Source organism: Ranitomeya variabilis, chromosome 1 (genome assembly GCF_051348905.1).
Source record: "Ranitomeya variabilis isolate aRanVar5 chromosome 1, aRanVar5.hap1, whole genome shotgun sequence".
Classification (NCBI taxonomy): domain Eukaryota; kingdom Metazoa; phylum Chordata; class Amphibia; order Anura; family Dendrobatidae; genus Ranitomeya; species Ranitomeya variabilis.
The window spans coordinates 275049244-275063066 of NC_135232.1; the positions used below are offsets into that span (position 1 = coordinate 275049244).

The 13823-nt window shown below is 44.4% G+C and overlaps 1 protein-coding gene across 8 annotated transcripts in view; it reads right to left on the reverse strand.

Moving 5' to 3' along the window:
- SIRT4 (sirtuin 4) overlaps positions 1–13823 on the reverse strand; it is a 44162-nt gene that overhangs the window by 10008 nt on the left and 20331 nt on the right. For all 8 annotated transcript variants that reach the window (XM_077294694.1, XM_077294641.1, XM_077294670.1 and 5 more), the window contains one exon: positions 80–607. In XM_077294694.1, coding sequence (XP_077150809.1) covers positions 80–573 — 494 coding nt within the window. In that variant the 5' untranslated portion in view covers positions 574–607. The remainder of the gene's footprint in view (positions 1–79; positions 608–13823) is intronic.

Here is a 13823-nt window from a genome sequence, read left to right on the forward strand (position 1 = left end):
TTGCATAAAAAGGTAAACATGAAGGAAATAATGTGAATATGGCCAAATAAGTGCAAAATGAAGGAACACAAACACCTACCTATGAATACAGCCATGCAACTCAGTCATGCGACACTGTCCAGCCTTAGTATGCAGGGCATCCACATTTTGCGTCACTAACCAGTGAAGCTTCCCAGTTTTCTCCCACTTAACTAGGGCCCTGTGTGCCAAATTGGGTTGACGTGAAGAAAATTGTGGCCATGCAGCAAAGTTCCGAGCCCAGTACCGTTTACGTGCTGCCTGACTCCCAACAAACTCTGAATGCTGCACGGGTCTCCGATTAGTCCTGGCATACAGACCTACACCCTGTGAGCGATAATCTGGAATTCCTGATTCTGTGGAGATCCCAGCGCCTGTCATGACAAACAGTCGCTGGGAACGAAGAATAAAATCCTGGAGATTCTGAACAGCAGTTGGGTCTGTAGGTGGGCAGGTTGGCACATACTCTGACACACTAAGATGGGAGCTGTGTCTGATCAAACCTAGGATTTGTATTTGATGTACAGGGCAACATTTTGAAACATAGAACCACATTATTCAGTATCTTCTATAAATCCAGACTGTACATCTGCAAGGAAAGAAGAGCATCCATTAAAGAATGTGGGTAACTAGAGTCCTAGTTTTTGTGTAGTGAAAGATGGGCGGAAAGGTTTTTAGATTTTAAGCTCCACAGTATTCATTTAGATATACATTTATTGCTGTAAAAGCATTCAGTACTGGATCAGTGAACAAATAGCATATGAAGGGGCCAGTTAGTAAGATTAGTGTCATAAAGTGCCCACATAATGCCAAATAGTACCCACACAGACAAGGCCAAACCGTCAATACATGTATCCATACTGCGCTCACATGGGCCCTGATGAAAAACACCGGTCTTGATAAGGGGGCATGCTGGAGTGCGAGTAAGGACTGGAGTAAGATTTGTGGAAGAATTTCATGAGCAATACCAGCTCCCAGCTGTCTGCTTTAGCAATGCAGGTTGGCAAAAATGGGGGGGGGGGGACCCCATGCCGTATTTTTTTAAATAATTAAAAATAAGGCGTGGGGACCCCTCTATTCTTGTTAGCCAACCTTGCTGAAACTGACAGCTGAGGATTGCAGCCCCCAGCTGTGAGTTTTGCCTGGCTGGTTATAGAAAATACGGAGGAACCCATGCCGGGTTTTTCATTCATTTATTTAGTTACGGAATATATCGCAGGCTGCGGGTGAGGAATACTCCCATCATCTGCTCAGTCACTGTTGTTAGCGGCAGCAGGTGTAGGTTGATGGAGTAATAGTCCAAAAAGCCCCCACCTGTTGTCATTGTTCTGACTTGAATATAAGGCTGCCGTCACACGATCAGTATTTGGTCAGTATTTTACATCAGTATTTGTAAGCCAAAACCAGGAGTGGGTGATAAATGCAGAAGTGGTGCATATGTTTCTATTATACTTTTCCTCTAATTGTTCCACTTCTGGTTTTGGCTGAGGAATACTGATGTAAAATACTGACCCAATACTGATAGTGTGACGGCAGCCTAACTCACATCATTCTCCTCTGCTCACGCCGATCGCCGGCAGAACATGGAAGAATGACGTGAGCCGTCTTCAGCACCCGGCCCTGGGCAACAGCGCTTACTGTAGCGCATATTCACTGGTGCCGATGCGTCACACAGATGACATCCATGCGTGTTCTCCGTGTGCACGACAAACATGTCTATGTGTGGGGCACACGGACACACGGTCCATGGAAATACACTGACAAGCACAGATCCATTCATTTGAATGGGTCTACATGTGTCAGTGTCTCCGGTTCATGTGAAAACTCACCACACGTACCAGAGACACGGATGTGTGAAAGAGGCCTAAAGCTGAGGAGGGAGAGAAGAGCGACTCTCCTCCTCCTCTGCAGGGATGGATAGTAATTGGTGGAGGGAACTGTTGCTGAGCTGCCTCCACCAATCACATCTGTCTCTGCACACTATTTAATATTGCAACTACGGTACTCACAAGTCCGAGTTCCTTAGAGGAAAGGTGAGCAAACCCCCATCATCCTTCAGAATATACTGTATCAATGGGTATATTCTGAAGGGTGATGGGGTTCTAGCCATATTTAGTGTAAATGTACAATGCAATGTAGTGTCCAATGTGTTTATTGCAAATGTGACTATCACCTCCCTCATCTTTCAGAATAATCCATGTATAAAGTAAGTGGGTGTATTCCTGACGATGAGGGGGGGTGACTCTTCCAGCCAACAGCAGGAGTGCGGCGCCGTGATGGAATCCTGCATGCTGGTAAAGTCCTGATGGTGCAGGACTTGTGTGACATAGGTGCTCGCGTGGGGCCTGTGTGACTTTTGGACGGTAAGAGGAGCTGAGAGGACCAATTATTCATACGTGTTTCGGAAAACTCCATTTTCCTTCCCCAGGGATGCATCGCACGCAGGATTCCATCGCGGTGCCCGCCCTCCTGCGGTTGGCCGGAAGAGTCGCACGGAGCACCTGTTACCGGCCAGGACAGCGCACTGATTCCATCTGCTCACAATTTGTCCCCACATCTAATAGAGTCGGCACGGAAGATGTTCATCCAGAGAGATCGGACTATAGACTTGGCATCTTCCATGGGAAAGGTAAACAACTTTTCCAACACCGTAGTCAGCACACACAGGTGTGCGAGACTATAATTACTTTTATGTGCACAAGATTTGCATTGTATCTTATTTATTTTAAACAATCTGCAGCACCCATTATCAGTTCGTTGGGGCACACTTGTACCCTATGTGAATGATCACCACTAGAGACACTGGATATTCAGGCTATATCTTGGGTATGCATAGACTCCCTAGAGTCCTAATGATTTACCTGGCACCCGAAGCAATTTAGGGGCTGAACTTATACCACGGTGTGGGCTCATCTATGGTTATACATCTTGCCTGCCAACCCACAATGGTTTTATCTCCCGCTGTGACCCACCTGTGGTGTCAATATGATCACTGCACCCCTAGATGAATTCATTGGGGAGTGTAGTTTGTAAAATGAGGTCAAATATCGGGGGTTTCTGCTTCTGGCACCTCAGGGGCTCTGTCAATGTGATATGGCACCCTCAAAGCAGTACAGCAAAATCTAAACTCCAATATGGTGCTTCTTCCCTTCTGAGCTTTGCCTCAAAAGTAGTAGTTTTGTTTTTTTTTTAATTCGTATATTGACCAAAACAAATAAAGATATACAATATACACATTTGTACTTGTTATCATTGCATATAATACAAAGCATACATTGTTATATGTAAGGTAGGGTGCTCGCCCCTATTCATATCCAGAATGACATTTAGTGTCTATGAAATTTTCAAAAAGAAAGAAAAAGAAAAGGGTTAACGACTGTGTATATCAGATCATTTTCATCACGTGAACCATATAAATGGAAACATGGAACTATAAATATATAAAGTTCCTAAACTACAACTAAAACTATATTTTCCTTTCCGCGTGATGCCCTCAGAAACAGGAAACCAATCCCCTTGCACCAATACCGGATCATTATGAATTTTATAGAGTAAGGTGAGAGGAATTCCACCTATCCTAGATTTTACCAAATTTACCCGGACATCCTCTATTTTGATACAATGTGCGTTCATATGGGATAACTGAGTTCACCAACTCAATCCAGGTTCTAAGGGAGGGACATGAACCCCCCCATCCACCGTAATGCCAGTGCCTTCCGTGCCATAAAGAGCGTCTCCCGTCAAAAAATCCCAACATAATGATCCCAAGCCTTCTCATCCCATACTCCAATCAAACCAGCGGCTCAAGAGGAACAGGGGCAGACAGCAAGGATGTTAATAATGACATTACCGCTTTCCAATATTGAAGGATAATGGGGCACCTCCATATCATGTGAGTAAAATCTGCGTCTGTTGAATGGCATCGTAAGCATTCTGATGATTGAAATCAGCCCATCCTGAAAAGTCGTATCGGAGTCAAATATGATTGATAGATTATATATAACTGGGTCATCCTATTAGTAATCGATGGGATTCTAGAATTTCTTCCCATTCCTCTTCTTGCACATCAGGGATAAGTCCCTCACATTTTCCCCTAACAGATCTTAAAGCGGACCCAGTTCCCACTGATAGCATATAGGTATACAAAGAGGGAAGAAGGCCCTGAGGACCTTGCGAATTAAGGATTCCTATCAGGGGTAAAGACGAGAGGGTTCGATCTGCGCCCAGATTTCTCATATACGACTGAAAAGCTGATCTCCGTTGTAAATAACGAAAAAATTGAGGTCTTGGAACGCAGTGTTTAGCCTGCAATTGTTCAAAAGACATGAAGGTCCCCCGGTCATACAGATCGCCTACCGAGGATATACCATAAAAAAATCCAAATATCAGTGGACGGGTGATTTAACAACACTGGAAAATAATTGTTTTTCCATAGAGGCATTTCAGCTATAATGTCTTTAAATCCAACAACTTTTTTAATTTGTCTCCAGATTGACGGTGCCAGTCGAAGCAAAGGTAGTAAGGAGGGACATTAATTTTTTCTGATTCCAGGAGGCTCAACGGACATTCGGTCTGGGCAGAATGAAGAAAATGATGTTCAGAATTAGGGAGATTATTAGGCATCCATTTACTTATTGCTTTAGCCTGTCTGGCCAGATAATACAGAAAGAAACCGGTAATGCCACTCCACCCCCGTTTAGGTCTCTGCAGAGCAGATAGCTTAAGCTTAGGCCTAGTTTTCCCCCATATAAAAGAGGTGATTTGGGAATTTTGTCAAGTTTGTAAAGAAGGATTTAGGTACTATTACTGCACTATGTTGAAGACAATAGCTGAGCTAAGGGAATAATATCATTTTAATTAAATTAATGCGGCCTGCGACGGATAGCAGGAGTTTGCTCCAAGATGAGAATTTAAGTTTGACTAATTCCAATAGTGGGTAAACATTAAGTTGTAAATCCAAATTGCTATATTGAAACATATAGATACCTAGATACTTAAAATTAGAAACAATAGGTAACAAGGAAAGAGTATCAAGATTAGATATTGGGGCATAAGAAAGAGGTAATAAAGCAGATTTGTCCCAATTTATGTATAGGCCTGAAAATTTACTAAATTTATCTATAGTGGCAATCACCTGTGGCAGTGTTTCTTCCGCCCTATACATGAATATTACCATGTCATCAGCATATAAACCAATAGTATCCATACGATCCGCTATATTTATACCTTTAACCCCTTCATGACCCAGCCTATTTTGGCCTTATGACCTTGCCATTTTTTGCAATTCTGACCAGTGTCCCTTTATGAGGTAATAACTCAGGAACGTTTCAACGGATCCTAGCGTTTTTGAGATTGTTTTTTCGTGACATATTGGGCTTCATGTTAGTGGTAAATTTAGGTCGATAATTTCTGAGTTTATTTGTGAAAAAAACGGAAATTTGGCGAAAAATTTGAAAATTTTATGTGACACAAAATAGTTAATAAATAACATTTCCCACATGTCTACTTTACATCAGCACAATTTTGGAAACAAATTTTTTTTTTGCTAGGAAGTTATAAGGGTTAAAATTTGACCAGTGATTTCTCATTTTTACAACAAAATTTACAAAACCATTTTTTTTAGGGACCACCTCACATTTGAAGTCAGTTTGAGGGTTCTATATGGCTGAAAATACCCAAAAGTGACACCATTCTAAAAACTGCACCCCTCAAGGTGCTCAAAACCACATTCAAGAAGCTTATTAACCCTTCAGGTGTTTCACAGCAGCAGAAGCAACATGGAGGGGAAAAATTAACATTTAACTTTTTAGTCACAAAAATGATCTTTTCGCAACAATTTTTTTATTTTCCCAAGGGTAAAAGGAGAAACTGGACCACGAATGTTGTTGTCCAATTTGTCCTGAGTACGCTGATACCTCATATGTGGGGGTAAACCACTGTTTGGGCGCACAGCAGGGCTCGGAAGGGAAGGAGTGCCATTTGACTTTTTGAATGAAAAATTATCTCCATCGTTAGCGGACACCATGTCAGGTTTGGAGAGCCCCTGTGTGCCTAAACATTGGAGCTCCCCCACAAGTGACCCCATTTTGGAAACTAGACCCCCCAAGGAACTTATCTAGATGCATAGTGAGCACTTTAAACCCTCAGGTGCTTCACAAATTGTTCCGTAAAAATGAAAAAGTACTTTTTTTTCACACAAAATTTCTTTTAGCCTCAATTTTTTCATTTTCACATGGGCAACAGGATAAAATGGATCTTAAAATTTGTTGGGCAATTTCTCCTGAGTACGCCGATACCTCATATGTGGGGGGTAAACCACTGTTTGGGTGCACGGCAAGGCTCGGAAGGGAAGGCGCGCCATTTGACTTTTTGAATGGAAAATTAGCTCCAATCGTTAGTGGACACCATGTCGCGTTTGGAGAGCCCCTGTGTGCCTAAACATTGGAGCTCCCCTACAAGTGACCCCATTTTGGAAACTAGACCCCCCAAGGAACTAATCTAGATGCATAGTGAGCACTTAAAACCCCCAGGTGCTTCACAGAAGTTTATAACGCAGAGCCATGAAAATAAAAAATTATTTTTCTTTCCTCAAAAATGATTTTTAGCCCGGAGTTTTTTATTTTCCCAAGGATAATAGGAGAAATTGGACCCCAAATGTTGTTGTCCAGTTTGTCCTGAGTACGATGATACCCCATATGTGGGGGTAAACCACTGTTTGGGCGCACGGCAGGGCTCGGAAGGGAAGGCACGTCATTTGGCTTTTTGAATGGAAAATTAGCTTCAATCATTAGCGGACACCATGTCGCGTTTGGAGAGCCCCTGTGTGCCTAAACATTGGAGCTCCCGCACAAGTGACCCCATTTTGGAAACTAGACCTCCCAAGGAACTATTCTAGATGTGTGGTGAGCACTTTGAACCCCCAAGTGCTTCACAGAAGTTTATAACGCAGAGCCATGAAAATAAAAAATTATTTTTCTTTCCTCAAAAATGATTTTTTAACCCAGAATTTTTTAATTTTCCCAAGGGTAACAGGAAAAATTTGACCCCAAAAGTTGTTGACCAGTTTCTCCTGAGTACGCTGATACCCCATATGTGGGGGTAAACCACTGTTTGGGCACATGCCGGGGCTCGGAAGGGAAGTAGTGACGATTTGGAATGCAGACTTTGATGGAATGGTCTGCGGGAATCATGTTACGTTTGCAGAGCCCCTGATGTGCCTAAACAGTAGAAACCCCCCACAAGTGACCCCATTTTGGAAACTAGACCCCCCAAGGAACTTATCTAGATGTGTGGTGAGCACGTTCAACCCCCAAGTGCTTCACAGAAGTTTACAACGCAGAGCCGTGAAAATAAAAAATCATTTTTCTTTCCTCAAAAAAGATGTTTTAGCAAGCAATTGTTTATTTTCACAAGGGTAGCAGGAGAAATTGGACCCCAATATTTGTTGCCCAGTTAGTTGTGAGTATGCTGGTACCCCATATGTGGGGGTAAACCACTGTTTGGGCGCACGTCAGGGCTTGGAAGGGAAGTAGTGACATTTGAAATGCAGACTTTGATGGAATGGTCTGCGGGCGTCACGTTGCATTTGCAGAGCCCCTGATGTGCCTAAACAGTAGAAACACCCCACAAGTGACCCCATTTTGGAAACTAGACCCCAAAAGGATCTTATCTAGATGTGTGGTGAGCACTTTCAACCCCCAAGTGCTTCACATAAGTTTATAACGTAGAGCCGTGAAAATAAAAAATAATTGTTCTTTCCTCAAAAATTATGTTTTAGCAAGTAATTTTTTATTTTTGCAAGGGTAACAGGAGAAATTGGACCCCAATAGTTGTTGCCCAGTTTGTCCTGAGTACGCTGGTATCCCATATGTGGGGGTAAACCACTGTTTGGGCGCACGTCGGGGCTTGGAAGGGAGGGCGCACCATTTGACTTTTTGAACGCAAGATTGGCTGGAATCAATGGTGGCGCCATGTTGCGTTTGGAGACCCCTGATGTGCCTAAACAGTGGAAACCCCTCAATTCTAACTTCAACACTAACCCCAACACACCCCTAACCCTAATCCCAACTGTAGCCATAACCCTAATCACAACCCTAACCCCAACACACCCCTAACCACAACCCTAACCCCAACACACCCGTAACCCTAAATCCAACCCTAACCCTAATCATAACCCTAATCCCAACCCTACCCACAACTGTAACCCCAACACAACCCTATCCTTAACCCTAACCACAAGCCTAATCTTAACCCCATTTCCAACCCTAGCCCTAATTCCAACCCTAAGGGTACCGTCTCACATAACGATTTACCAACGATCACGACCAGCGATACGACCTGGCCGTGATCGTTGGAAAGTCGTTGTGTGGTCGCTGGGGAGCTGTCACACAGACCGCTCTCCAGCGACCAACGATGCCAAGGTCCCAGGTAACAGGTAACCAGGGTAAACATCGGGTTACTAAGCACAGGGCCGCGCTTAGTAACCCGATGTTTACCGTGGTTACCAGCGTAAAAGTAAAAAAAAACAAACCGTACATACTCACATTTCGGTGTCCTTCAGGTCCCTTGCCGTCTGCTTCCCGCTCTGAGTGAGTGCCGCTGTACAGTGAGAGCAGAGCGCAGCGGTGACGTCACTGCTGTGCTGTGCTCTCACTTTCCGGCCGGCAGACAGTCAGAGCGGGAAGCAGACGGCAAGGGACCTGAAGGACATCGAAATGTGTTGTGAATCTGCTTTTGGGCTCCTTCTGGTGGTGGCTAGTGGTACTGGTTACTCGGGTGTGTTTTCTTTCTCAGTTCACCTGTTTTCATCAGTAGTGGGGAGTTCCTATTTAATCCTGCTCTTCAGTCATTGCCTTGCCGGCCATCAATGTAACCAGAGCCTTTCTGTTGCATGTTCCTGCTCCTAGACTACTGATCAGCAAAGTTGGACTCTTAGTCCTAAGTTTGTTTGCATTTTTTGTTCCAGTTTACAGTTATGTCATTTTCTGTAGCTGGAAGCTCTTGTGGGCTGAAATTACCACTCCGGTGTCATGAGTTGACACATGAGTCTTAAAGTAATTTCAGGATGGTATTTTAAAAGGGTTTTCAGCTGACCGTGCAGTTCCCTTTTGTATCTTTCTACTATCTAGTAAGCGGACCTCGCTTTGCTGAACCTACCTTCATACTGCGTATGTCTTTTCCTCTGAACTCACCGTCAATATATGTGGGGGGCTTCTGTCTCCTTTTCGGGGGAATTTCCCTAGAGGTAAGCCAGGTCTGTTTTTTCCTCTATTAGGGTTAGTTAGTTCTCCGGCTGGCGAGAGACGTCTAGGGATAAAACTTAGGCACGCCCCCCGGCCACTATTAGTTGTGTGGTAGGTTTAGCTCACGGTCAGCTCGAGATTCCATCACCCAAGAGCTCGTCCGTTATTTATGTGTCCTGACGTTCCCCTGCCATTGGGAACCATGACAGTATGGCCGGCCAAGTGTTAAAACTGTTGGCAGAAGAAAGGAGAGAAAAAGAAGTCTGCAAATTTTTTTTTTTTTTCCCTCTGTGCTTGCTCTATAGTTGAATCAGTTGCATTTCAGCTCTAATTGCAGTCTTTGTCTCCCTCTCCTTCTAACCCTTGAATGGCTCTGATCTCACCTGCTTAAAATGGATCCTCAGAGTTTGGCTACAGGTTTGAATAATCTTGCCACTAAAGTTCAAAATTTACAGGATTTTGTTATACATGCTCCTATATCTGAACCTAGAATTCCTATACCAGAGTTTTTCTCCGGAGATAGATCTCGTTTTCTGAATTTCAAATATAATTGTAAATTATTTCTTTCTCTGAGACCTCGCTCCGCTGGAGATCCCGCACAGCAGGTTAAGATTGTAATTTCCTTGTTGCGAGGTGACCCTCAAGATTGGGCATTTGCATTGGCACCAGGGGATCCTGCGTTGCTCAATGTGGATGCGTTTTTTCTGGCTTTGGGGTTGCTTTATGAGGAACCTAATTTAGAGATTCAGGCTGAAAAAGCCTTGATGGCCCTATCTCAAGGGCAAGATGAAGCTGAAATATACTGCCAAAAATTTCGTAAATGGTCTGTGCTTACTCAGTGGAATGAGTGCGCTTTGGCGGCGAATTTCAGAGAGGGTCTCTCTGATGCCATTAAGGATGTTATGGTGGGGTTCCCTGCGCCTACAGGTCTGAATGAGTCCATGACAATGGCTATTCAGATTGATCGGCGTTTGCGGGAGCGTAAACCTGTGCACCATTTGGCGGTGTCTTCTGAGAAGGCGCCAGAGAATATGCAATGTGATAGAATTCTGTCCAGAAGCGAACGGCAGAATTTTAGGCGAAAAAATGGGTTGTGCTTCTATTGTGGTGATTCAACTCATGTTATATCAGCATGCTCTAGACGCACAAAGAAGGTTGATAAGTCTGTTTCAATTGGCACTTTACAGTCTAAGTTTATTCTATCTGTGACCTTGATTTGTTCATTATCGTCAATTACCGCGGACGCCTATGTCGACTCTGGCGCCGCTTTGAGTCTTATGGATTGGTCCTTTGCCAGGCGCTGTGGGTTTAATCTAGAGCCTCTGGAAGTCCCTATACCTCTGAAGGGTATTGATTCTACGCCATTGGCTAGTAATAAACCACAATACTGGACACAAGTGACTATGCGTATGACTCCAGACCATCAGGAGGTGATTCGCTTCCTTGTGTTGTACAATCTACATGATGTTTTGGTGCTCGGATTGCCATGGTTACAATCTCATAACCCAGTCCTTGACTGGAAAGCAATGTCTGTGTTAAGCTGGGGATGTCAGGGGGCTCATGGGGACGTACCTTTGGTTTCCATTTCATCATCTATTCCCTCTGAGATTCCGGCATTTTTGTCTGATTATCGTGATGTTTTGAGGAGCCTAAGTTTGGTTCACTTCCTCCTCACAGAGATTGCGATTGTACCATAGATCTGATTCCAGGCAGTAAATTTCCTAAGGGTCGTTTGTTTAATTTATCCGTACCTGAACATGTTGCTATGCGAGAGTATATTAAGGAGTCCCTGGAAAAGGGACATATTCGTCCTTCTTCATCTCCCTTAGGAGCCGTTTTTTTCTTTGTATCTAAAAAAGATGGCTCTTTGAGGCCGTGTATTGATTATCGACTCTTGAATAAAATTATAGTCAAATATCAGTATCCTTTGCCACTGCTGACTGATTTGTTTGCTCGAATAAAGGGGGCTAAGTGGTTCTCTAAGATTGATCTTCGTGGGGCGTATAATTTGGTGCGAATTAAGCAGGGGGATGAGTGGAAAACCGCATTTAATACGCCCGAGGGCCATTTTGAGTATTTAGTAATGCCTTTTGGTCTTTCAAATGCCCCTTCAGTCTTTCAGTCCTTTATGCATAATATTTTCCGTGAATATTTGGATAAATTTATGATTGTGTATCTGGATGATATTTTGATTTTTTCGGATGACTGGGACTCTCATGTCCAACAAGTCAGGAGGGTTTTTCAGGTTTTGCGGGCTAATTCCTTGTGTGTGAAGGGTTCTAAGTGTATTTTTGGGGTTCAAAAGATTTCTTTTTTGGGGTACATTTTTTCCCCTTCTTCCATTGAGATGGATCCTGTCAAGGTTCGGGCTATTTGTGATTGGACGCAACCTACTTCTCTTAAGAGCCTTCAGAAATTCTTGGGCTTTGCTAATTTTTATCGTCGATTTATAACTGGTTTTTCGGATGTTGCTAAACCTTTGACTGATTTGACTAAAAAGGGTGCTGATGTTACTGATTGGTCCCCTGCTGCTGTGGAGGCCTTTCGGGAGCTTAAGCGCCGCTTTTCTTCTGCCCCTGTGTTGCGTCAGCCTGATGTTGCTCTTCCTTTTCAGGTTGAGGTCGACGCTTCCGAGATCGGACCTGGGGCGGTTTTGTCGCAGAAAAGTTCCGACTGCTCCGTGATGAGACCTTGTGCGTTCTTTTCTCGAAAATTTTCGCCCGCCGAGCGAAACTATGATATTGGTAATCAGGAGCTTTTGGCTATGAAGTGGGCTTTTGAGGAGTGGCGTCATTGGCTTGAGGGGGCTAGACATCAGGTGGTGGTATTGACCGATCACAAGAATCTGATTTATCTTGAGTCTGCCAAGCGCCTGAATCCTAGACAGGCGCGCTGGTCGTTGTTTTTCTCTCGGTTTAATTTTGTGGTCTCATACCTACCAGGTTCTAAAAATGTGAAGGCAGATGCCCTTTCTAGGAGTTTTGAGCCTGATTCCCCTGGTGATTCTGAACCTACAGGTATCCTTAAGGATGGGGTGATATTATCTGCTGTTTCCCCAGACCTGCGACGGGCTTTGCAGGAGTTTCAGGCGGATAGACCTGATCGTTGCCCGCCTGGTAGACTGTTTGTTCCTGATGATTGGACCAGTAGAGTCATCTCGGAGGTTCATTCTTCTGCGTTGGCAGGTCATCCTGGAATCTTTGGTACTAGGGATTTGGTGGCTAGGTCCTTCTGGTGGCCTTCCCTGTCTCGAGACGTACGAGTTTTTGTGCAGTCTTGTGATGTTTGTGCTCGGGCCAAGCCTTGTTGTTCTCGGGCTAGCGGATTGTTGTTATCCTTGCCTATTCCGAAGAGGCCTTGGACTCACATCTCTATGGATTTTATTTCTGATCTCCCTGCTTCTCAGAAAATGTCTGTCATCTGGGTGGTGTGTGACCGTTTTTCAAAGATGGTTCATTTGGTGCCCTTGCCTAAGTTGCCTTCCTCATCCGAATTGGTTCCTCTGTTTTTTCAAAATGTGGTTCGCTTGCATGGTATTCCGGAAAATATCGTTTCTGACAGGGGGACCCAGTTCGTGTCTAGATTTTGGCGGGCATTCTGTGCTAAGATGGGCATTGATTTGTCTTTTTCGTCTGCGTTCCATCCTCAGACTAATGGCCAGACTGAGCGAACTAATCAGACCTTGGAGACTTATTTGAGGTGTTTTGTGTCTGCGGATCAGGATGACTGGGTTGCCTTTTTGCCGTTGGCAGAGTTTGCCCTCAATAATCGGGCTAGTTCTGCCACTTTGGTTTCTCCTTTTTTTTGCAATTCGGGGTTTCACCCTCGTTTTTCTTCCGGTCAGGTGGAGTCTTCAGATTGTCCTGGAGTGGATACTATGGTGGATAGGTTGCATCGGATTTGGGGACAGGTGGTGGACAATTTGAAGTTGTCCCAGGAGAAGACTCAGCATTTTGCTAACCGCCGTCGTCGTGTTGGTCCTCGTCTTCGTGTTGGGGACTTGGTGTGGTTGTCTTCCCGTTTTGTCCCTATGAGGGTTTCTTCTCCTAAGTTTAAGCCTCGGTTCATCGGTCCTTATAGGATTTTGGAGATTCTTAACCCTGTATCCTTTCGTTTAGACCTTCCGGCATCTTTCGCTATCCATAATGTCTTCCATCGGTCGTTGTTGCGGAGGTATGAGGTGCCGGTTGTTCCTTCTACCGAGCCTCCTGCTCCTGTGCTGGTTGAGGGTGAATTGGAGTATGTTGTAGAGAAAATCTTGGACTCCCGTATTTCCAGACGGAGACTACAATATCTGGTTAAGTGGAAGGGCTATGGTCAAGAAGATAATTCTTGGGTAACTGCTTCTGATGTTCACGCCTCTGATTTGGTTTGTGCCTTTCATAGGGCTCATCCGGATCGCCCTGGTGGTTCTTGTGAGGGTTCGGTGCCCCCTCCTTGAGGGGGGGGTACTGTTGTGAATCTGCTTTTGGGCTCCTTCTGGTGGTGGCTAGTGGTACTGGTGACTCGGGTGTGTTTTCTTTCTCAGTTCACCTGTTTTCATCAGTAGTGGGGAGTTCCTAT